The sequence below is a fragment of the Amphiura filiformis genome, chromosome 10 (assembly GCF_039555335.1).
Source record: "Amphiura filiformis chromosome 10, Afil_fr2py, whole genome shotgun sequence".
Lineage (NCBI taxonomy): Eukaryota > Metazoa > Echinodermata > Ophiuroidea > Amphilepidida > Amphiuridae > Amphiura > Amphiura filiformis.
The window spans coordinates 44,002,753-44,029,358 of record NC_092637.1 but is presented as its reverse complement, the minus strand read 5'-3'; the positions used below and the strand labels follow the sequence as shown (position 1 = coordinate 44,029,358).

Here is a 26,606-nt window from a genome sequence, read left to right as displayed (position 1 = left end):
CGTGATTGATTGTTTTTCACTTTATATAATTCAGAAATTTGTAGGCCTGTTAAGTCTGTCTTTTTGAATATTCTTCCCAAATTCGATTTGCAAATAATTGCTTTTTGATATTGTTGTTGATGTTATTGTTGTAGGCCTACCCTATTACATTGTAATCAGGGGAATAGCAGCATTGATTTATTTCATCAAAGATATCAAGGCTATAAATTCAAAATCAACACATTTTCCAGGGCGTAGCTTGACGAAGTGCCCCAATCAATTTTAAAATTTATAAAATCCTTATGAAAATGGCCGAAAATGGCTTGTACCCCTCCCCGGCATCCGACCCGGCATGTCGCCCCTCATGTAACCCCCCGCCCGCCCCCGACTCACGAGCTCCGGGCACGAGCTAAGCCAAGTTTCATGTCTTGACCGTGGATCAATATTCTATTGTAAGTAGGCCTACGTCCCAGTACGCCTGTTCATTTTCTGCATGGCTGTTTCTGTTATGAACTTACGCCCCTCTGAAATCAAGCGCATGTAAAACTCTCGGCTAACCTTAATGACCCCGAAACCTACCTATTTGAATGAAGTTTCAGCAGGTATGCGCTACACGATCACACACACGTCGTGTCCGCCATTGCTTTCGGTCTGCGTTATAATTTCTTACATGAAATAGGTAAAAACTACATGTGTGTCGATTTACATAATACGTTAGGTAGATTTTCTCCGATCAGCGAAGTATTTTTGGCTGGCATTTTACTTCACTTCATGCAATGATTACACAAACTAGGTAAACTAGCTTCGTTACATTTCAAATATGTATTTGAAGCATTTACAAACTGGCATGGTAAAAGTTTTTGACAAACTTTTACATATATTGTGTATAATTTCATTTACATCGTGTTTTTTTTACATAACGTGTAAATATTTCTCTGAGTGTACATATGTAGATGTATGTACACATTTGCGCCATGAGTGCTTTTTGCAGATTTGTGCGCGATAGAAATGTTCATTATTATTATTATTTGCTCAAGCAAGACACAGGACTGGAAGCATCTGACTTGGGAACGGCGATGCAGGACAGGAGGGTGTGGAGAGCTGTCGTAGTTCGGGAAAACCACCCGAGATAAGCAAGCACAACATGACGGGAATCCCTAGATCAATCAGTGCATGAGAGAATCGGAACAGCTAGGTATAAGTGAATTTTATGGCGGATCTAATATTAGAAGTCGAGAAAACCCCAGATTGGTAGTTTACGATAGCTCTGTAATGATAAATATTGTGAAAAGTACAGGTAAAAGTAGATATTTGACGTGTGGTCACATTACTACTATGAAGCCACTTGGTGGAAGGAGGAATGTTGTGAATGACGCCAAAAGTGCACTAGTTAGCATAATATTGTAAATAAATGTGGCAGTGGCGTATATTTATTTTTGCTAGGGGGGGGGGGGGGGGTTGGAAAAGATTTCTTGATGTAGAGTGAATCTAGCACCTTTTTGCGACCAAATATGTGACCATCCACCAGGATGTGGTAGTAAAGTCGGCTCTAGATCATTTTCTGTTTATTGCAGATTTTAAAAGAATGCAGTTTCAGCTTTAAAATGACACCTTAACAAGCTTCATCGGACACCTGAAAGTGAAGTTATGGTTCATCAAAGGTCAAATTCTTACTATATTTTACAGAGAAATCCATATATTGTTTTTGATTGTATCTCCAAATGGAAAATGCCGACTTTACGATGCGCGCGACGCGCGCGAAATTTGTTGCCATATTGAAGCTAAAATGATGAAATATGGTGCAAAATTAGCGAATATATTCGCGCGAAGCGTGCAGAAATTGTCATTTTTGGGGCTAACTGGCCAAATATGAGGTTAATTTGGTCAGAAACCCACATACAGGGGTCAACATTAACGAATGATTGTATGGACCATCCCCCCAATAGGCAAAATATTGGGGGGATTTATCCCTCCCCACAACCCCCCCCCCCCGGATATACGCCTATGAATTATGTGGAATAGATTGAAAATAGTTCCTGAAGAAAGGAGTGATGTGATAATGACATCATATTATGCGTCATCGTTGCCGCAAGGATATGCTAGCTGTATCCAAGTCTACGGTAGACAAGTTTGAAAGAGTCGTCTGGAACTTTAAATGGGCGAAACTGATCAGCAATAAAAGTAAAATTGCCTGATAAGTAAACATTGTAACATGCACGTTACGATCATAATATGCATTGTCCAATTGTACTATTCTTACATTAATTAATTTTTATTGAATTACTAAAAGTATAAAACTGTGAGTTTTAACACAAAATAGTTCGCCTAAGAGTGAACTTGAGTTTTTCCTAACTAGATCGCAATAATACACATAGCATTAAATCCACTCTAATAATTATATAGCAACATACCTCAATTTAGGATCGACCACAGCTGTATCGTCATCAATGCCACCCATCTTACAAGTTCCTGACTGATGGTGTAAGGTATTGGCAATGTTACGAATGTATATCTCCAGGTTCTCGTCAGAAAATGCATCACCAGATTGTCCTGGCATTTTTGTTTCATTTAGCTTTGCCCTAGAGACATTATCGAATGAGTGTTAACCACAGTCAACATTAATAGGTAAATTTTCACGGGAACATTTTCTGGACACGTGACCAATGCGTATCAATGTGAGTGTAACCTCGAGCCTGATCTCTGACCCCCGGCGGTGACCTCGCTATTCAAGTCTTAGTAATTTTGAATTGGAATAGTATTTTTGACCGCAATTTTGATAGAAATTTGTGCATTGCAAATTTATTGAATATTATGTTATCTTAATTTTTTCACAATATCATCAAAACGTAATTTCAAAAATATCTATCTATCTACGGAAAAATATATTTATCTACGGAAACTCTTACCATACCATTATTAACTTGCGACAAGTAACTTATTTTGCCTCAAAGGAAGAATTCATCATATTCAAATACATTGGAAGAACACCCGCTGTGATCGGGGTCACATTCCATAATGCTAATATGTCTGCGCCCATTGGTGTCACGTGTCCAGAAAATTTTCCCGTGAAAATTTACCTATTAATTCTGACTGTTAACAGTGAATAGAGAATAAAACCCTTAAAATTGTTGTAGCTCGTGCTATTTGTATATAAATATCACGGCCGTTTTCGGAAACTGTTCAATGCACTCACCGTATTCATGATTTCTCTCTTTCTTTCGTTCTTTCTTTCTTTCTTTTTTTCTTTCTTTGTTCACTCGATTGATTCACTGACTTCAGTGATTGATTGTTTTTTCATTATATAATATATATATTTTCATTATTTTAGTTACTTATTTATTTATTTATTTCATTGTTTTTAACTCTAACACAATTATTATTATTATCTTTGCAATAATAATCATATTATGTACTATTTCGCTTACTCAAAACGCCGCATCACACTGGTTTCTGTAAATCGCTTTCCAAAACGCAGGCCCTATAAAAAGGAAGGTGGGAATATCAACATGAATAAAAAATATCAACGAATTTGCAAGATGAACATTTGATGCCATCAATACGTACGGAAAAACCAGTGACCAGTGGCTTCATTGACCCGTTTATAAGATCAATGTATTACACAGCAGAAATAAACTTATTTTTATAAGCAAAAGTATCAACTCGCATTAAGGGTACTTATTGCTTTTGCGTACAATATAGAAGGCCGGGAGGACTTACTTTATCATAATAAAACAATATGTAAAAGAATAAAATACGTTTTAGAATTCAAATAGTTGTGTAATGAATGACTGGCGTAATTTTAAACAACGAAAAAATTGTGATCTATTAAAAAATTAACATTTTATATTAAAGCAATATTATAACATTTTCATTTCAAATAGATAAGTATTTCTTTGCCATAAAATGTTAGCTTTTATTATCAAATATGTCCCTTTTTTAATTTTGAGCCAAACAACCGAGGTAAAGCAAAGAAAATTGGAATTTACTACCAGCGCCGATGTCGCCAATGTGTATCACTCCGTCGGTTGTGTTACGGTACTATCCTTTGATGTGTATATCCGTCCCGCACGCAATGCACGTACTGTGTTGTCAATATCGTGTACGCGTTCGACTAATATTTCCATCGTAATAATAAAACGCCGAATCCGGCGTTTTATTCAAAATCTCGGATTATGACAAAACTACAGCACCTATAGTCTTGATTTTTTTAGGGTATGTTAGTTTAATAAAGTACAATATAATCATGTAAAAAACTGAATTTTGATCAACTATTGAGGGCGTTCTCCTCAGCAAATGTTATAATATGGCTTTAATTCTAAGTGTAGCCTAAGTACGTCAAAACCGGTTCAAAAACAGGTACCATCATCTTTTTTAAAATATGTGCCCCTCCTCCCCAATAAAAAGTGATTGCTTTCTCCTATTTTGTGTTGTGCTACAAACCCCCTTAAAGAAATAAAGTCGCCACTTATCAGAACCAATCGCAATACCAGTTAAATTTTAAAAGGCCGTTTGTGGGGAACATTTGACAAATATTGCATGACAAAAAAGAAAAAAATAATAACAATAAACTTTTGTTATATTATCAATAATCGTGATTGTGGAACGTTATTTTTTACATACAAGTACCTATATACAATATTTCTCAAGTTTCAGCCACTCACTTCTTTCTTTCTTTCTTTCTTTCTTTCTTTCTTTCTTTCTTTCTTTCTTTCTTTCTTTCTTTCTTTCTTTCTTCACTCGATTGATTCGCTGACTTCAGTGATTAATTGTTTTTCATTATATAACTCAAAATATTATTTGACTGTTGAAAAAATATTTTGCAATCAATAACGTTTTAAGCATATTCATGATCTTCAAATGACCTTCAAATGTATTTTTAAGAACATTTTTGTGTTTGCTGGGTAGCAAATCGATTTGAAAATTGAGAAAATCCCAAAGGAAAAATGCCGGAAAACGGCTTGTGCCCCCCCCCCCCCCCATCAGACCCGTTGCCCTCTTGTTCCCCCCACCATGGTCGCCCCAAGCCCTACCCCTTAGTATACCGCTAGTTTCATAGGTCCGTGGCCTTCTGGTTCTGTTATTAACTTACGCCCCTCTGGAATCAAGCCTTTAAAAACACATGTAATGTAACATCCTTAATGTTTAACAAATAAATACCTCCGCCAAAACTTTGACGTCGTGCGGATCCTCGAGGTAATGCGGGTCAATGATTGGTGGTTCATTGGGATCCTTGCTGGCCAAAGTAATCTCGCCAACACTTTTTGGATGCAATATAAATGTTGTGAAAATGAAGCCTTTACGAGACATGACATCTTCTTGGTTTACGTCGTATCCAAAGCATGGATAGAGGCTGAATGGTCATAGTGGTACAAATGTGAAAACATAAAGTACAAGTATAAATATACAAGATTAAAGAAAAAGTAAAATTTCATCGGGCAACAGACTAAGGAAATGACGAATTATATAATTGATATAGGATCGAAACTACAATCCCGTAAAAAATGTTGTATCACTGTTTGGTCCTTTTGAATTGATTCTGGCACATTCCCCTTTAATACAAAGCCATGTTGACGTTGTCAGCAGGTCTGTGAGACCCTAAAATATTGAAAGATGTGGTTAAATTAGATGTATTAAGGGATATAGTCTGTACTTTTAAGTCTTAAAAGAAACATTGACTGACTGTTACTCGGTTTCTTACTTTTGATATGGCACACATTTGAATTTGTGTGATCAAGTGTGCCACTATTCAGCCCCGGGCAAAATAACCATTTCTACCCTATGATTTTAAATACAAGATAGCACTTACTCTTTAGATTTGATGCCGAGCACTTTTGGTTCCTCAGGGCCTAATGAGTAATACATTGGGAAAGCTATTACTTGGAGCTCTGGCCATTCTATGTCTTTCTGTGTGTATGTCAATATCAATGTACATTATCAGTTCCACGTGTCTAATATAGGATGTTCACCCTAAAACTTTTTGAAATAAAAAAAGACCAATTTTGTCGATTTATTTTTAAAAGCGCTAAGGGGACCTTTTAAGTCGTGTGAAATAAGTAGTGACAACACTCAAATGAACCCGGGTGTCATTTTCTTGCTACAATTATTTAGACTATGAAACGTTACAACGAAAATTATAAATTATTCTTAAACACTTGAGAACGTCCCTGCAATCTTATTGGTTCTTACCCAGCTTTACCCATGTGATATGACACGATATGACACGGGACCGCACGTGTGCGTCGACGCGATACTCGTACTCGCTGTTTGGACCAATCGGAGGTGCACAGCAACAACGGGACTGATCGATTTTAAGCCCTAGGTAATTCCTTGCAATATGTAGGATTTAATTTGATTAAAATTTGTATGATATTTTTATTTGAATTGAAGTGTTTAAGAATGAGAATAAAGGTATTGTTTTTAGCCGCTGTCGTGCATCTATCGTCTCATATAACACGGGCGACATCATTATTTTTGGCGTAAAACAACTCGGCTTCGCCTCGTTGTTTTACTTAAAATAATGATGTCGCCCGTGTTATATGAGACGATAGATGCACTCCAGCGGCTAAAAACAAATACCTTTATTCTCTAAGTACAGTATGACAATACATGTATGTAAACCCTAGCATAATTATAAGCCTACTCTATGATTTTTTGGAACAAAAACCCATCTTTTTGATATCGGAAACGAGAACTATGACAACATACAAGCTTTGTATATCTGTATAGACGAAATTCTCCCTAAGCTTCTCAAGTTGTTCACCAGTATGCGAATTTAGTCTAAGTATGGATTCACAATCATTTTCTCCGAAACTGGGTGCTATTCAGGATTCCAATTCAAACCGCTCTTTTCTGAGCCATTAAAACTTCTAAAGATGAAAATAAAAATTGCCGCTAGTAATACTATTTAGTTGACTTGGTATAAAATAAATCAAATAAATCAGTAAATGTATAACGAATCCCCAGTAAAATTAGCACCAGTAACCCCTAACCTAAAGTACATTTCTATACAAATAGGTCCTATATACTATCCCTATGGTGGTTCTTCTAAAAATGGGACCAAAGTAAGTTTCTATTATGGAACTCCTTTTTTCCATTTCCCCCGCCTTGTTTAAGGTTAAAGAAAGTGTGTAACAAAAGTCTAAACGGCTCTTTTCAGACTACCATAAGCTGCAAAAACTGACGATGATGATTGGTATAGTATTTTTGTTTATGTTTAGATGCACATAAATTTGAATACCATTCTAATAAAATTAAAAGTATATTTTAGTTTTAAAATTTAAATATCACTGCTTTTATAAGTTATGAGAAAAAAGTTTATTTATCTACTTGGGCAAGACAACATTATAATTTTATTGCCAGTTTTAAATATAATAAGAATAATCTACTAATGCAAGGCTTTAAGGTCTATCACCTGGTTGAATATTTTAAACATTATTCTAAATATAGATCTATAATTCCCACCAACAAAATCCGGACGAGGGAGTGTTCTATTCGCTGTCGTAGTGCACGTTAGTTACCATTGGTTACTGCTCTAAGCCTGGGCTCATACACCTGTTCCGAATTTTGATATGCCATAGGATTTGTGTTGTGATCATTTCGATCAGTGGTTCGTAACAAAGAAAGCGTGATCCAGTTGACCTGGCAACGGTCATATAGTAACGTGCACTACGACAGCGAATACACTTTAGAAACAGCATCTTACCACTAGGCCTGACTTGATGAAGCCATAGCTTTCTACGCCATTGTTTGTCCACAATCCCTTTTGGAGAAAAATAAATTACAATAGAAAGTAAAATTACATTTCTTCGCTACTTACATTTGGTACACTCACTGGCCTCTTCAGCGGACGTTATTTCTCTAAGGATTTGTTGTTGCTAGTGATGTTGTTGAGATATTTGCGATGACGTCACAGGTGTAGCGCTCCAGTGAGTGTACCAAATTGAGTAGCGTAGAAGTTTAATTATGCTTTCTATTTACGGTTACCACTACGTATTAATTTAAAGTGAATTAAATTAAATTACATTATATTACATTACATTACATTACAATTAGTTTATATTTTGGAGAGTGGCGTATACAGGGGGATGGTGGAACGAACAATGATTCCCAATTATCCGCACACATGAAAATATCTTGGCATAATAAACAATGAGGGTTCACCTATTAAATTCTGATTTGGGGATCTAAATATAAGTTATTGAACGCGCAATCTGAAATCTTGGGAAGCTAGGAAAAAGAGGGAAAGATCGGGTGTGAAAAATCAAATAAATTGTGTTCGAATACAAATCGGGATGGAATATGTATAAATATTAGCTACAGATCATATGCACGACGGACAAGTGGCCTGTACGGAAAGTCCGCATTTTGCTTTTTTGATCGGAAAACTTTTAAAAACTGGTTTAGAAACAACCGCCAATGTAACGGCAATGACACACATTTTCGCAAAGTACATGTCATCAATGTTATTTGTTTAGGAATTTTAGACCTTTGGGCCAAGTTAGCAAAAAGTCAGGCCGTGTGGCAGTATTTCCGTAAACTGAACTTGTCAGGCGGCATAGGAAGCGCAACATGTGACGTACGAGGCTGGCGAAGATACAGGGCTGACAGCCCCATTCACAATATACGGTTAGCAATTTATATAAATGGAAAGTTAACATACTTGCAGTGGGGTACTTTGTCGAACCCCAACGGTTTTAGAGTAAGATAATTTTGCTTTGACACCACATAACAAATTTAGAATTGTTTGTGAAGATTTCATGATTATGTGTTAATCCAATGGCGACCTCAAGATTGGCGATATCGCTTCCATCACCGCCTGGAACTTGTGCCCCTAGAGGATGGATGATATTTTCTTCTGCTGTGGCAGCATAATCTTAGCTGAGGGAGGGGGTGGGGTGATTTTTGCGTGATTAAAAGATTATTTTCTGCGTTGATTTCCAACAATCATCGCAATTAGTGGAATCATGAGATGCTGATGTGATTGAGATAAATCGTCGACTTGATCGAGAAGCTACAGATGTGATTTGCAAGTAATTGGTCCAATCCAACGAAAAGTGTACACGGCTTGTTCAGGGCCATAACTTAAAAGTATTAATCAATTGGCATTCGTTTTTGTATTGTGTTTATTCGCCTTGATCATACGCTTCGCGCCATATATAATAAGACCTTCTTCTGGGAAAAACTTAGACACAGAGACCCCAAAACATGCTATTTTTACCCATTTTTTCAAAATATTTCTTAAAGTATTTTTAAAAACATCTAAATCAGTTATGAAAAGAAGTCATTGGATTGAATCTAAATTGATTGCCTGAAAGGTGTGTATTCAAAGATTGCCTGTTCAATATGCACATATTTGTACATAATTATGAATTTTTTGTGATAATTTTTTGAGTGGTATTTTTTTTACATTACCTACGAATACAATTTTTCATAGCACTATATATATCTCTATCAAATGTAAATCACTAATAAATGCGCAATTGATACAAGCTTTGATATGTCTAATAATGAAATGCATTGCATTCGGACATCTTTATTATTGTGTTTAGCCGCCAGAAATTCTAAATGGCACAAAGGTAGGTTTGGTAAAAAATGTGCATTACCTCCGAATACATGTTAAAAGCTGTGTCATTTCCACAAACTGAGAGAATAGTAAACAATAGTTAAGCAATAGGTGCAGGATAATACACTCTTTATTTTTACCAAGTTTCAATAGCCTGCGTTTAAATATTTCTGAGATGTCAACAATAAAAGCAAGTATTCGTAGGGGATAAATACTTGGATTTGTCAGCTGTCATGTGTGTTTCATTTCAAACGTTTACCGACCTTCTGGTTTCTGAGTAATTTGTGTCCAAATTGGTTTATTCGAAGGTAACAGGAATCTACTTATCTCTTAAAATCCGAAAAAAGGGACATACCAAAACAAAGTGATATTCATCTTCAACACTACCATCATTGCACAATTCGCAAAACCTCTCCTCGGCGTTTATTTTATTCCACCTGCCAGTTTCAATTCTGAGAGGGTGATCGGAACATCTTAATTTTGCCATGGCCCTTCTTTTACCAAAATTTGTAATCAATAATAAGTACCTTTCAGGAGCAAGGAGTGATTTGAACTGAATGTAGGTTCTTAATTTATTCCTTGAACTCATATCAGAAAACCAATTTTGAAAGGAAATATCTCTAATTCTGGAGGCAAAAATATTAAAAAATAATTTTAAATCACCAACATTTTAAGTTTGCCACACCACACCGAAACCAGATGTCTGCAATAAGTGTTTTATATTTGTAGTCCAATTTGTCATACCACGTTGATCTAAATTAAAAAGCATCAGATAACATTTCTTTGGGTATCTATCATTTGACATAAAAATTAATTTCAACCAGTATTTTATACAACGCACAACCTGAAAAATATACATACGGGGTCTACCGCACTCACCCAAAGAAGCACTATTTGATGTATTGTATGACACCCCTAAAAACTTTTTACAGGCCTTATATGTACATTCTCAATAGCATCATATCTTTTTACACCCCAGATCTCAGAACCATAAAGCAAAATAGGTGCAATGACTGAATCAAAATTTTTGAAATATGCTGAGAAGGGCAAACCACCAACCTTTTTCATTGCACTTTCTAAAGCATACATTGCTTTTGTTGCTTGCATAGCAAGCGTTTTGGTTGCTTCAGTAAAAGTATTACCAGTTGAAACCATTACACCAAGATATTTATAGGCGCTAACAATTTCAAGCTCTTTACCTTGAAAAAACCACTTTTCGTACCTTCCTGATTTGCCTACTTTTCGGTTTATGATAACCTTGGTCTTATCTACATTTACTGACATGCCCCAAGTATTACAAAACAATTCAAGAACATCGATGTGTTTTTTTAAACTACCAACACTATCTGCAACTAAAACAATGTCATCTGCATAGAACAATGATTTGACTTCAGTGTTATTATCAAGTTGAATTCCATGACCACCATTAACATCAAGAAGTCTTGAAAGCTCACTAATAAAAATTGAGAAGGAAAGAGGGCTAATTTGGCAGCCCTGACGAAGACCAAAGGGGCAATCAAAGAGATCTGAAAGATGTGAGCCACTTTTAATACAAGATTTTAAAATATTGTTTATATTACAAAGAATATTATACAATTTACCATTAACACCAATATCCTTAATTTTTAAGGAACTTATCCTGAGGTATGCTGTCAAAGGCCCTCGAGAAGTCAACATAAAGGCAATAACATTTACCACGTTTTCTGAACAAAAATTTTTGAATAATACCATGGAGTGTAAAAATGTTATCAACAGTCATATAGCCCTTCCTAAAACCGGTTTGATTTTCAGGCAAAATATTATTATTTTCACACCAAGAATACAAACGACTGTTTATGATATACATAAAATTATTTCTTATGACATCGAGAAGAGAAATAGGCCTGTAATTTGAGGGACTATTCACATCACCCTTCTTAAAAATTGGAACAATAATACTTACTGTCCACGAATCTGGAATGACAGCAGTATCAAAAAATAAATTAAAATATCTTTCCAACAAAGGCAAAATGTAATCAAGAGAAAATTTAAACACCTCAGCTGGGAGTCCATCAGGACCAACAGCTTTTTTACATTTCATTTTAGATTTGGATCAAACAAATTCTTCAACCTCATTTTGATCAAAATTCACAAAATCATTTTGTTGAAAAACAGTTTATTTTCTGGTTGAGCTGGCATTTTCCTGACACCCTATGGTCTACATTACACGAAAAAAGTGTTAATGGGAATATTCCATTTGTTTTAGGTTGATTAGTATTGCGATAGTGAAAGCATCCTAGTGGTATTCGTAGGTAACATTGGGTTTTGATGTCACATTTACTATCACACGTCCTGGATTTATTTTTCAAGATTAGTGATGGCACTTTTGGTTCCTATAAGGCCAACATGCCATCAATCAATTGGGCAAAAGGAAAAAATTGTGGAGACATTTTTATTTTGGACTTTTATTTTTGGCCCGTGGACACTTTTGGTTGGATTCAACCAATTATCTGTGAATTTTGCTGCATAAAACCAATGCGTGGATCTGCGAGATTGTTGTTGTGCTGTTCCATAAGAATCATGGAGAGAGATTTCGTGTATAAAACAGTGACTATTTTTTAATTATAATTCTTGTAATTGTGTACTGGACATCCATTAAATTTACATACTCCCTCTGGAATAGCTTTCCCCTAATCAAATTGCATATTGTGAATTTCAATAGCGTATTATAATTACAGATGATGATTGGAAATACTATGTGTGAAGCGTTAAGACTGCTCCATTTAAATGACATACCTTTGGCTGTTCATTTAATTTACATACTCTCTCTGAAATGGTCCCAAAATAGCTGTTCCATTTAATTTACATACTCCTTCTGAAATGGCTGTTCCATTTAGTTTACATACTCCCTCTGGAATAGCTTTCTCCTAATCAAATTGCGTATTGTGAATTTCAATCCATCAAATTGCATAGCTTCACTGTGAATTGGAGAGACTGACAACAGCAACCTAAGTCCCAGCAAATAAGGACTGTAAGTTTGTGTACACCGATAACAGGCGGGTATAGCCGGTTCTGTGTACAAATATATAGCCTTCTAGTTTATTCTCTATTCTTTTCTGAATGTTATTTCTGTGTCAAACAACGGCCTCTTTCTGGAAGCAGTGGAAGCGTACAGGTCTTAGCGAGCCCATAACAGAAAAGCCGATGTATGACAAAATCATGAATTCAAATTTTATTGCTATATCAAATAATATGAGTTCAATTGTACACATACTGTTTTATCCGAGTTATATTGTTCCTGATGTTTCGAATCCATAACATCGTTGAGTGACATCACACCACACTCTTCATTGATTCTACCTTTCAATTGGCAGAATATATGATCCTGTTGGTGTGAGAAATATTGAGGTAAAATAGTCGCTCCTAAACCGTGGGTCGCGAAAGAAAAGCACGAAGCTAACATTATCACAATTAGGTACTTTTTGAACATGTTGAATTAATTTCAGGTCAAGCTGCATCTTATTTTATAGTCTTTAGTCAACATTGCAAATTGCGTGCGATTCCTTTGTTTTTGAAAAGTTTTCAATACCCTTTAGCCTTTTCACAAAAAGTGAGTGGAATATTGTTTGAAATTACACGCCCTCATAGCATATTAGAATTGAAATTGATTAAAGATTACACGTACCTGAAGATTCTTTCCGACGGGCAAATCAGTAATACATTCTATGCCAAGACTCTGAAGGTGAGCTCTAGGACCTATCCCGGACAACATCAGAATCTGCAAGATCACATTACAATATAATGTCAAAGAAATTTAATTATTTTAATATATTGATGTTGTTGTTAATATTGATCATATTAGTGTCAGTACTATTGCCTTAAAACTAATTTTAAAAAAACCCAAACAAATCCGTGGAGATAATATTTTGTGGTGCCGACTGCAAAAGACTCCCTGCAGAGCATATGCAAACTCTATGGGACTCTTTGGAATTAATATGTTGTTGCTCTAAATATCAGTTACTTTCGGGAATGATTTTCAATAAGGTATTGTAATGTCATGTCATCTAAAAAAACTCGTACTACCTTAAAACAAACATCGGATTAAAAGTATAATCAGTCCGGTCCGACTGCCTGATCAGGAAATACTGCCGAGTCAGGCAGCATGTTGCCTGCGCAGGCAACACAGGCTTTGGTAACCCTTCCAAATTTGACAGACTAAGGACTAAATTGTTCATGGTGATTTTATAAAAGATCGGTGGAATTTTTACACACATGAAATTTTTCACCGGGCGAAAAAAAATTCCACGGGAGGAAAATAATTTAAATAACAAAACAATTTCTAAGGTTTTTTAAAAATGGGATTTAAATATGCAAATTACCTTCATTTTAACTAAAATTGATGAAAAATACTACTTATTGTACATCCATTGATATTTTTCCTACTTCTTTACTCTAAATCAAGAAATAGCGGTATATTAAAAGATGCTCTATTTGAAATATAGCATTGCATTGTGGAATACCATGTTGCCTACGCAGGTAACATGCTGCCTGACTCGGCAGTATTTCCTGATCAGGCAGTCGGACCGGACTGATAATGTTGGTTGAAGTTTTTGAACACTTGTGCATGTTGTGTCGAGATGTTCGCTAACGTTAGTAATATTTTGTTGCACAAAAATCAACATAAAATTGATAACGTCAACTATATACTTTCGGGCTTGGATTGGTAGCAGTGAAAAAGACTGTAATATCAGGAAAGCCAAAACATGGACAACATACAACAGCATGAGCAAGATCTGTCGGTGCAGCCTCTATAGAAATCTAAAATTCAAGCTTTTCACCACTACAAATGAACAGTCTTGATGTATGGTGCAGAAATCTGGACAAAAATTACATCATAGTGTAGGAAGACGCTTGCATAAGACTAACTGACAAAGGCACTTAGTGTAACCAGGCAGTCAAATACAACCAATATGGAAGTCCAAGCAATCTTCCCCAATCGCCAAAAGACTGAAATCGTAAAGACTGAGATTATCTGGACATTGTGCCAGAAGTGAAACAGGGACGGCTTCCCCTGTCTTGCTGTTGCAGCCTATAATGGGTAAATAATCAAGAGGACAACCACGGAAAGACTACCACTATTATAAACCGAGGATACTGGGATATAGAGAATATGAACTGCACTGTGCAGAACAAAGCCGTTTGGAGAGCCATCAGCGGAATCCGACTGGACAATCTGAAATAGCTGCCAGGTGACTGGACAATCTGAAATAGCTGCCAGGTGTTAGATGTGTATTGTGTACACCGCTTATATAATACAGACATTTTAAAATGTCTATAGGAGGATAGCCGTTGCAGTTAATTCTTGATATTCTTTGGGTGATTAATTTGCACCAAAGTATAAACGTATAGGCGAAAATCTATGAAGAGTTAGAAGAATTATACACGAAATGTTTTTTGAGAACAACATACATGTAGACGCTAGATAGTGTACGTGAATGTGCTATGAAGAATCGACATTCCAAGTACATTTACTACGAAAAACGCCTGGGCAAAGAAACTGGTATGGCATATGCAATGGGCGAATTCAGTATTGTACATGTACTTCTATAGGCATTGAAAATACCGCGAACCAAATACCTGAGGTGAGTTGATTACTCCGCCACACAAAGCGACTTCTTTGGTAACATAAGCCGATTCAGTCCTTTCTCCTGTCATATATTCTACACCAACAGCTTTATTGTCTTCAATAAGAATCTTTTGAGAAATAACAAATAGGTCACAATTATAAATAAAGCCAGCAAATTAAAAATACTTTTTTAACTTCAGTCTTCGAAATATTTACTTGTCAAGCATGGCACTACTTTTTGCCAATATGATCTAAGACTTCCTCAAGACTACTTAATTCCCGCCCCTTTACATAAAAAGCAAGAATGTATTTTGTCGTTTTGCAGTTGCAATAACGTCTAGAAAAGAACAAAGCCCAAATGAAGCAGATTGTGTTAGTCAATTTTGGCACTCAATTTCATCATATTTTCTAAAGATAAACTTGACATGAATCCACCAACCTTGGTGACAAGTGCACTGGTAGTAACAGTGAGGTTGTCCCGATCCATGGCTGGACGTAAGAATGCCCGGGCGGTACTATTTCTTTCGCCATCAGAGATGGTTACAGGACAATCACCAAATCCAATCTGTGAAATATTTGCAACACATACACATTCCGTAATTGGCAATTAGTTCAGAAAATGGTTGTACTATAAAATAAATATAGGCAGTTTAATTTACATTCAGATCACTGTATCACAGAGCTTTACTTTAATATGCTGCCAAAATACCGGCGCACAGTAAGATTACCCCTTCCTCAAACTGCTCTCACTGGGTGATATAAAATGCTCAGTTCAGTAGAAAACTTTTTTTATCTGTGTTGAAAATTCGTGAAATAGTGTGTTAAATTATAGAAATAATTGTGGGATAGGCTTTTACGACGGAAATTCATAACAATTTCAGAGCCACCAAAACCTTTAAAATTAGCAGATAGGCGAGATCTGCTTGTTCTCTGTTGACAAGAGGCAGTCTTCAGTGAACGGTTCTTTTCAGAGCAATCAGTAGGCAAGGGCGGTCGACATGTCTCATTCTTTGGTACTTTGTCCTGAAGAAGTCAGAGCTACTCCTGACGAAAGCTTGACAGTTATTAACTTGTCCGACGGCTAACCCGCTAAAAACCCACTAATTGTTAAATTATAGATTTTACCATCGATCACGGAATAATTTGTTCTCCTCATGGTTGGCCCTGACGGGGTTCGGACCCACACCAAACCTTAAGAACATGGGTCGAACTACCCAGCAAACACCCAACGTTTTACATAAAAGGTTTAAATGTCGGCTAATATACAGTTTGTCCACTCTGAAGTACAAAGTGACAAAGCGCGTGTATACAGCGCGTAAACAGTGCGCAGTGCTGGGTCTCTGCTGCAGATATGCGTGCCTTCAAAGTCGGCAAAATCTGTGCGTCCGTGTCAGTACTTTGTACTTCAGAGTAGACTGACTGTAAAATGTATAAAAAGAATGTTATTTAACTGTTGACAACATATTTTGCAAAATGTTTGCCCAAAATATTTTACAATGACGTTTTATAAAAACTTATTCATAATATTTATGTAACCCGACATTTCAATGCTATTATATGGGTACGTCCTATCGTGTGTTTTTGTTTGTTTGTGTTTGTTTTTATCGTGATAACAGTTTTGGAATGTAGCCAGTCGTGCTGGTAATTTAAAATTATTACTGGTCGATGGTCCTACTACGAAAATTACAGACCTGACATTTTGAATCGCTCACACTTTTCTAAAGAAGGTGTACCCATCTAATAGCAAAATAATAATAATAGTAATAATAATAATAATAATAATAATAATAATAATAATAATAATAATAATAATAATAATAATAATAATAGTTCCAATTTTTAACGGATCTTTATCAGAAACCAAAAGAGCGCTATCGTCTGCATAATCAACACAGTTGGGCATGTCGTACACGTAACAAATGAACAAAATGGGACCCAAGATACTCCCTTGTGGAACTCCACATGTTAAAGCCATAGAGTTGGAATCTGAGCCATTAAAATTAACAATCTGAGATCTGCAGTTCAGATATGACTCAAACCATTTAGCGTAGTTCATTCCCAGAGCAGTTAGCTTTTGACTAAATATAAAATAGAGTGATTTTAAAACACTGTCGAATGCTTTCTGGATGTCAGGAAGCACCATTCTAGTAAACAGACCAGCACTGATTTGGTTTCTGATATGATCTTAAAGATAGATAAGACATGTGTCTGTGGAATATGTACCTTTAAAACCTGACTGGAATTTAAATAAGATGTTATTTTTCGTGAGATACCTTTTAAATTGTACAAACACTGCTTTCTCCAAAATTTTGGAGGCCACAGACAAAATACTAACAGGTCTGTAGTTGCCTACTTCCAACTTGCTCTTCTTTTTATATAATGGTTTGACCTTGGCAATTTTCATTTTACTTGGAAACACTTTAGTCCTTATAGAGAGATTAATACTAGATGTGATTGGAGTTTTAATGACCTCTGCAGCATCTTTCAGAAAACGGGCCGCCAAGCCATCTAAGCCAGTGTTTTTATCGATGTTAAGATTGGTTAGCTCATCAAAGACCTCACTGACCTCATGGAGCTCAAAGAATCCATACCTAATACGACTGTAATAGCTTTGGAACATGTAGGAGTTAACATCATAAAGACCACTTGGCTCAGGTAGCACACTAACAAGTTTGGCAGCAACTCCAGTTAAGAATTTGTTGAAATGATCAGCAACTTCTTTCTTCTCAAAACACTTTTTACCATCAATATCTAAAACCATATTGGTAGAGTCTTTTGTTTTGTTTCAATAATCATCATGATATTTCTGCGAGACTAAAACAATTTTTAAATAAATATAAGGTCCCTTGTCTTACTATATAGCATAATTACTATTTTCCTTACGCAATTTCCGTCGTTGATATCAATTTCCGGATATCCAAGTTCTATACCTGAGAAGGAGAAAAGGTTATAATGATTAAATAATCTTCACTTTTAGACAGCAAGCAAAATATAGCAAGAAAATCGTATATCTACTCTTTCCCGGACATTTCGTGTGATTACAAATAAAACATTAGTATTAAATCCTTTTTGTATTTTTGTTCTGGTTGCTGTTGTGTATGTGTTGTCACAAGGTAGGCAATAGTCTTTACTATTACCATGGTTACTGCCTTGGTTACTCCCATTTTCCCCCTTGATCTTGTTTGTCCTCTTCTCAACGTTCTTCTTCTTCCCACTTTCTTCCTTCTTACTTGTTATTGTAAGGCTTTAAATAATTTTATATCTTATTACCAGCTTTGATGAATTCTTTGGACAGTAGCGACCTGTAACTATGGTGATCTGATATAGTTAACGGTCCACCAACGCCGTGGAACTTTGGATCCGTGTACTTCTTGCTATACATGTTATTATGATCAAAACAATTAATAAGTAATCATGATCAATATAGAAACAATATTCAAAATTTGTTATTTGGAGGGAAGGAAGAGAGGGAAGGAAGGAAGAAAGGAAGGAAGGAAGGAAGGAAGGAAAGAAGGAAGGACGGAACGAACGAACGAATGAAGGAAGGAAGAAAGGAAGGAATGAATTTAGAAAGAAATTTAGAAAGAAGAAATTAGAAAAATAAAGAAAGAAGAGAAGGAAAGAGAAAATGAATGCATTTAATCTATTCGTCAATTCTATTTACAGTATGTTTGATGACGTAAGTTGAATAATATATCTAAAGAAAGAAAGAACGAAAGAAAGAAAGAAAGAAAGAACGAAAGAAAGAAGAAAGAAAGAAAGAAAGAAAGAAAGAACGAAAGAAAGAAGAAAGAAAGAAAGAAATAATTTGGCGATGGGGAGAGGAGGGAAGGAAGGAAGGAAGGAAAACATTTATCCTTTTTGAAAGAAAGAACGAACGAACAAACGAAAGAAAGAACGAACGAACGAACGAACGAACGGACGGACGAACGAACGAAAGAAAGAAAGAAAGAAAGAAAGACCGAAAGAAAGAAAGCAAAAAGAAAGGGCATAACTACACAATACCCACCACACCATGGGCACAGCCCCGAGCTGCTTCGAAGGGAATAGCCCCCTCAATTTGATATTTTCTTGTATTTTGACAAATAATCCCCCTATAGTCACATCATAATTTCTTTTACATTTTGGTTCTTGGACAAATGTCTTCAACGAAGCGCCATCTATCTAGTAGTTGGAAAAATAATCCCCCTACAGTCACGACATGGCTTTTGGGTTCTGGTATTTGGACAAATAATTTCAGACAGAGAGGGCGTGTTGATTGAAAACAGCCCGACGGTGTTGGTCGGCGTAGACGCAGTGTCTTCAACGAAGCGCCATCTATCTAGTAGTTGGACAAATAATCCCCCTATAGTCACGTCTTAATGTCTTGGATTCTGGTAATTGGACAAATAACCGAACACACTTGTACACAGAGAGGGCGATTTAGCCATAAGGTATTATTCGGCGTAGACGCAGTTGAAAACTCATTATTTGAGTACGTCCAAGGTTCCGCACCATGGGCCATTAACCAAGTGCGTCCATGTCCAAATAGGATATGCACGCAATTCTTGGTTTTATGTTGGCGCAGTCGGCGCAGACGTAGTTCTGAATTCGATAGAGAGCTTATAGGTCTTGGTTTTATGGTGGCGCAGTCGGCGTAGACGTAGTTCTGAATTCGATATGGGGCTTTGAAAACAGCATGCTTCTTAACAGGACTTGACCTCGCCGCAGTCGGCGTGGACATAGTTGAGAATTCGCAGTGTTCCGTAATTAATGGACACACTTGCGTGTAGGTATAGACCTCATAGTTGAGAACTCGCAGTGTTCCTTACTTAATCACAATGCACGACTAAACATAATATATGAGGGAATGCCTCGTTCTAACAAGAAAGCCCGACTGCGCGTTGGGACGAGAGACCTTATTTTTTGTAATATATTTGGAATCAATCGTATCAAATTTTTAGTTTACTTGTAAAAACCATAAAAAGAGTCTCAATCAGTCTCATTAATTTTTATCTATTTTGCTGTTTGTTGGTATAAGAACATGTGTAATTAGTGCAATGCATCGCAACAAGACCAAAGTCATATAATTTGGATTCTATTATTTTTTAGAATTCAGTTTATTCCAAAGCCATAAATTCGCGGGAGAATTGTCCCAATTTTAACGTGATAAAATGGCCTTTTTTTTAGTTGCGGCTACCCAATGAACCCCTTTCTTTGGTTGCGGCTACCCATAACCCCTTTTTTCTATAATAGCATCATCAAAATGCAACTAAAAAATGCCGAAACTGTCCAATTTTGCTTCATTTTTTCCAAATTATGCCGAAAGTTTCAAAATTTTGCTACATTTTTTCACAATTTTCTACCCGATGACTCTTTCTTTCAATCTTATACTCGATGACCCCTTTTTTATTTTGTTTGTACCCAATGACCCCTTAGTTTTAAAAATAACGCTTTGTACCCGATAGGCCCCTACTTCGCGACTCCGGTAGGCACATACCCGTCACTTCCAAAGTTGAGTGCCCCCTGTCCCCGAGGTCCAAGTTGGATATGGTATACAAATGTGACTCAAAGACAGAGATATACACAATTATTGTTAAATTCTTGATGGTTTATTGATAGTAATAACAAAATATACTTACAAAATTGGATGCAAATATAAGTGAGATGATTGTAGTCATACAGTTATATCAAGATTAGAATGTACACGAATTTGTTTGCCTTATTAAGAAATACAGAAAGGTGTACAATAGAGTTGATAATGGTAATCATGGCTATGTGTCATTCATGTTAACTGTGTTTTCTTTTGAAAATATGCAAGCTTCATAAGCATGTAATTGAAGATTCCGCATGTTTTGAAGGTGATAATGATACTTTTTGATAATTTTGGCTATGGAGCACGGGCCCAAAACGGGGAGGATGTATTGCACGTCCCACGGCTGGTACCAGAGGATGAATTAAGCACTTCCCAGCAAGTCTTGCGGTTAGCATAGCTGTGGGGGTGAACATGACAACACTGCCCGCCCACTGCATACACACGTACACGTGCATGGTTCAATTTGAATTTGGACAGATATATTTACAATAAAAACACCTTCAAAAAGTTGGTCGATTTCACATTTTATGTTATCTTATCTACAGAAGGTGTGATTTATCCTTCATGCATACATCACTTTACATCTGAAATCGACCAAGTAATAATGACACACGGACAATTCTTAAACAACATCTTTTGCACAGAGTTCAATGGGATTTGAAAAATATAGTGCATACTGCAGTTACTGTCCGTTTTCCTATACACAATACACAGTGCTCTCACCATTGACGCGTGACCCTACAAATGATGTATGTTGGGAGAATGGACACTTGCCTAGTTAACATCACTGTGTGAAAAATAACCAGCCAATATTTTATTTATTCTCCAAAACTTCTAGCAAATATATTTCTCTAACATGACCTAAAATTACAGCTAGGTTAGATGTTCAGAAATGGTCGTACTTTTGTAAAATATGAGTGAGGGCAAGGCATAGCTAGCCAACTCCCCGTGTTATTTGAATGGAGATTTGACCGAAAATATTGGTATCGGACCGCTCACTTCTGAAGGATGCCACAAAAAAACCGGTAAAAGCTACATTTAAATTATTCTAAATAGGTTCTAGAAAATAAAGTTTTGTAACATGTCCTAAATTTTTAGCTAATTTAGGTGTTTGGAGAGGGTCGTACTTTTGTGTTTTAGGAAGGACATGTAAACGACAGATAACACCAAAAATATGAAGAAATTATTTCTAAACCGTGTTAAGTCAAAATCATTATGTTGCTCATTTTCAAGAATGCTGGTTTACAAAAAGCACGACATTGTCTGATTTCGTGAACAAAGCCACACATAACATTGTTTCCTTTCGTTTCCTTTATAATCGGTTACCCAACTGAAGCTATGAATACCAGCTTTATTGCGATATCGCACATGAAAACAGTCACTTGTGCACAACCAGAGAAGATCCGATTTAATCAGTTGAGCTGTTTCAATGAGTGTTATCTTGGTTTAATAGCTTTTAATGGGGTTAAGTCCTGCAAAGGTCGAGATGAATTCTACTGTAGACATGACTGCATCATGGGCAGTTGAAACTCTAGTGATAACACTTTTACAGTGCATGATGGACCTTCCTTAAATCATCCTCAGGGCTGGTACGTTCAATCTCAGCCCATTGTCATTCCGAAGCAATAAACATTTGACTTCAACAGGAAGGCCTGTTTCCATTGCTACATTCTTGATGTTCTTATATTAAACGAAAGTACGATTGCCGGATTCCGAATGATATTGTTGATTGTAACACATAATAAGTTCTATGTTAAAGCTTTGTTTTACATTACCTAATTACAATTGGGTGAACAATGTGTTCGTATGTTTACTGCGCTCTGTACAAAATAGAAGAACAACATAACATAAAACCCTCCACCACTAAATACTTACAAATTAATACATGAAGAAAATAATATTTAAACTGGACTACTGCCTAACATTTTGTGTCTTGAGCTGTTTAAGGTGGTTATGCAGGCATTATAAAAGTGCTCTAAACAGATTAATTGAGTAGACCAAAGTACACTGATCAATATGCCTTTTCTTTGGAATCAATCGGACATAGGCCTACGGTTTTCAAAATACATCAATTTATATTTTCTTTGTATCGTATTGTCTTTATCAATTATCAATCAAGTCAATAAGCTAAAATGACTGGAGAAGCTCATTAACATATAATTTTTGCCAATATTTTGCTAAAAATCCATGCATAAATGTTCGGGGTACTTTTATTTTGCATAAATTTGCCCTGAAACTTGGTCAAAGTGTTTCTAATATGTTTTAATGTATTATATAGTGAAGGCCAAGTTCAATAATAAACAACCTGTTTTACATCCGACTTATTCAAAACAAGGTGGAGGAAAGGGCATTTTATTTTTTTAGAGCAGAATCGTGAATACCCATAATTATAGTTATTCTAGCATACACTATGTCTGCACAAAAGAGGAGAAATCTTTTTATTTGTTATACTGACATATAGGACCCCCTTATTTATCTCAAAACATTCCTAAAGTGTTTCTAGTTTATTAGCAAGGCTATAGGAAGAATATTTGTTTTGTTAAAATAAATGACTTTCACAAAATACAAATTTAATTGAAGAAACCTCAACAAAGGAAACAAAGAAGACGTGAAACATGTTAATTTTGTTTATTTGGCCTAACTTAAGGGCTATATGTTTTACATCCTACAGCATTATCGTTGCTCAACAATGTAAAAACGTTTTTGTAACATTCCTAAAACATTTTTGAAAACTTGGTACAAATCATTCTAAACAGAATGTTATTTTGGAGTTGCAAAAATATTTTGAAAAAAATGTTTGTCCAAGTATTTACAATCACGTTTTTAAAATGTTTTCACGACCTTTATATAACGCGACATTGAAATGTTATTAAAATGTTTTACGTTTTTATAACATTCCAAAAACATTTTTGAAAACTTGGTACAAATCCTTCTAAACAGAATGTTATTTTGGAGTTGAAAAAATATTTTGAAAAAAAATGTTTGTCCAAGTATTTACAATCACGTTTTTAAAATGTTTTCACGATCTTTATATAATGCGACATTGAAATGTTATTAAAATGTTTTACGTTCTTATAACATTCCAAAAACATTTTTGAAAACTTTGTACAAATCATTCTAAACATAATGTTATTTTGGAGTTGAAAAATATTTTGAAAACGATGTTTGCTCCAAATATTTCGTTTTTATAAATATTTACAAATGAAGGTAAAATGTTTCTAGTAAATGGTTGAAATTTTAAACAATGTTTTTGCTTCCTAAGACTATAAGACTGATGTATTTATTGTTGGCTAGCTATGCCTTGCCCTCACTCACTATTTTACCAAAGTACCAAATTTCTGAACATCTAACCTAGCTGTAATTTTAGGTCATGTACTTTTAATATTGGCCGGTTAACCCTAACCCTAACCCTACCACAGTAAATTATACTGCCGGCCATTTTGAAAAAGTCCACTGAACCAATGTAGATACATTTTATGCAAAAAAACCCGGGGGGGGGGGCACTTCCATAACAGATATGCATCATGTGCCTCGGATAGACCCCTTTTTCAAACCGGCTTGTACCCAATGCCCCCCTTTTTTGTGTTATGGTCCTACCTATTACCCAATGACTCCCTTTAAAAAAATTCATGTACTCAATGACCACCCTTTTTCTATTTCCTGCTACCCAATGCCCCCCCCCCCCTTTTTAATTCCCAAATTTAGGTGGTATTTGTGTTCTCCTCCAGAAATAATGAGATTTCTCAAATTTCCAAGTTGGCCAAGTTGTTTTTTCGCACTTATTTATGTGTACTTAATGATATTCTTTTGGCAATCCTGTACCCAATGACTCCCATTTTACAAATTGCTACCTTAATGACCATCCTTTTTTCAAAGTTTAATACCGAATGACCTCATTTTTATTCAGGTTGTGTACTGAATGACCCCATATTTTGTCATTGTACATTTGACCTGAATGCCCCCTACTTTTAACATGGCCGAGGCACATCCCTGCCATTTCAGATAGGGAGTGCCTCCCCCGGGGCAAAAAAAGCTTTCCGGATTCGGTTTCAGCAGCTAAAATGGCTATAGAATCCACTCGTCTAATAAATGATTTGCAAAAAATGCTATCATTTGCCCGGTACGGTACGGTATTGTGCAAAATTTTACTAAACAGCAGAGTAAAATCTTTCCCCTAATTACTCAACACCGGGTAATTTTACTCAATTCATGTGATATTTGCTTTATAATGTGATTTTTGGTTTACATTGTGATATTTTGGTTTAAAATGTGATTTTTGATCAAAAAATTAGTTTTTGGTCTAAAATGTGCTTTTTGATCAATAATTTGATTTTTTGTTGATCACAAATCAAAATGTGACTTTTGGTCAAAATTAATGTGATTTTTGGGTTGGAAGGTGTTTTTGGTCAAAAATGTGATTTTTTTTTTTTTGTATGATTTGTTTTCCTTTTCTAAAACATCTTGTTTTAAAATTGGGAAACAAATGATAATGACGTAGATATTCATTTGTTTTATACACATTACCCACCTAAAAAATGCGGACAGTCCTATATTGCATAATATGTATTTCGATTGATCATCTGCATTTTGTACCATTCAAAGAACAGTAGTTTTAGCTAGTAGTAGCTATACAGGGTGTAACAATAAAAGTTGTACAATTTTGAAAATAGAATGACACAAGTATGCCGCTTATGTTGTGGTTTGATATTTATATGTCTATCAAGATAATTTCTTTAGCCACCAGCTAAGCTTTGTTTCAATAAAATCGACGGTATAAAAGTGAAGATATGGTCAATTATGTAACCTAGTCTTAAAACCACTTGGGCCACTTTTTTGTCTAAACTGTTACAAAAGTGACTGAATAGAGTTGGAACTATGGACGATGCTCTTATGATAGGTAGTTTTAAACAATGGGGAATTCGAAGTGGTAAAAATGATTACATAATAGAATATCTCCTTGAGTTTTTGAAAGTCACAACTAATCACTGACATAACAACCTCATTTACTAGAAATTGTAGCTGCAGCTCAACAACGTCAACCCCAATTCACGTTGGAAGAGCGTATTTTTATGGTTGTGACATTCGGTAGCACATGGAGTCAAGCAGAAACCATAAGATTGTTTATAGCTCATTTTCCAAACTCATGTCTTCCATCAAGGCATACAATTACATATAACTATGAGAAGTATGTGGAATTTGTTAACAGAAATGCTGGCAATAGTGGTCGCCCCAGAACAGCTAGAAGCCAAGCTGAACTTAATTTCAAAATCCTATTGTTTTGTACTTATGGATGCAAAAACTGTTCTCAGTTTTACCAACGATATCTCAGGGATATGAGAAATTACTTTATTTATAAGATAATTTTAAAGAAATTTCATGACTTCATTTATAGATTTTAAAGAAAGATCATATTATCATTAAGTTCATGTTAATTATATGAAGAAACACGACTTTATAATTCTTTTGTGTCAGTTCTTTGATGTCTAATGCACGATAAGCATATCTACGCGGTACAAACTTGATGTGCGCAAACATGGCAAAAGTGGCCCAACACGTTTTCTGGACGTTTTAATTAATCGGACATAACTTTTGAACCCAAGCTAGTAAAGAAACCAACTAAACGTCTTCTTTTAGCCAAGATATTACTAATTGTATTGAATATAACATTTGTGCCATAACTCTTTTAGTTTTTTCCTGAGAAGTCAAAATGCAATTGTATAAATTTTATTGTTACACCCTGTACAGTTAATATTGATGAGAATTTCAATAATATGATATTGGAATTAAATTCATAGTCCCTCTTTAAAAAATAAAATGTTATCAATTTCAGACAATTGAGGCCCGATTTAAGGAAAGTTAAAAATGAGAAAGAATCCTCACTTTGC

At 35.6% G+C, this 26,606-nt stretch overlaps 1 protein-coding gene across 1 annotated transcript in view; it reads right to left on the bottom strand.

Moving 5' to 3' along the window:
• The window catches only part of LOC140162905 (uncharacterized GMC-type oxidoreductase Mb1310-like), a 46,816-nt gene that overhangs the window by 6,977 nt on the left and 13,233 nt on the right, over positions 1 to 26,606 (bottom strand). Inside the window, exons 4-14 of the mRNA XM_072186214.1 lie at positions 18,417 to 18,520; positions 18,030 to 18,076; positions 15,586 to 15,711; positions 15,158 to 15,274; positions 13,206 to 13,298; positions 12,795 to 12,905; positions 7,682 to 7,738; positions 5,786 to 5,883; positions 5,137 to 5,329; positions 3,405 to 3,457; positions 2,391 to 2,558 (exon numbers count right to left, since the gene is read on the bottom strand). Of these exons, the coding sequence (XP_072042315.1) occupies positions 2,391 to 2,558; positions 3,405 to 3,457; positions 5,137 to 5,329; positions 5,786 to 5,883; positions 7,682 to 7,738; positions 12,795 to 12,905; positions 13,206 to 13,298; positions 15,158 to 15,274; positions 15,586 to 15,711; positions 18,030 to 18,076; positions 18,417 to 18,520 (1,167 nt within the window). The remainder of the gene's footprint in view (positions 1 to 2,390; positions 2,559 to 3,404; positions 3,458 to 5,136; positions 5,330 to 5,785; positions 5,884 to 7,681; positions 7,739 to 12,794; positions 12,906 to 13,205; positions 13,299 to 15,157; positions 15,275 to 15,585; positions 15,712 to 18,029; positions 18,077 to 18,416; positions 18,521 to 26,606) is intronic.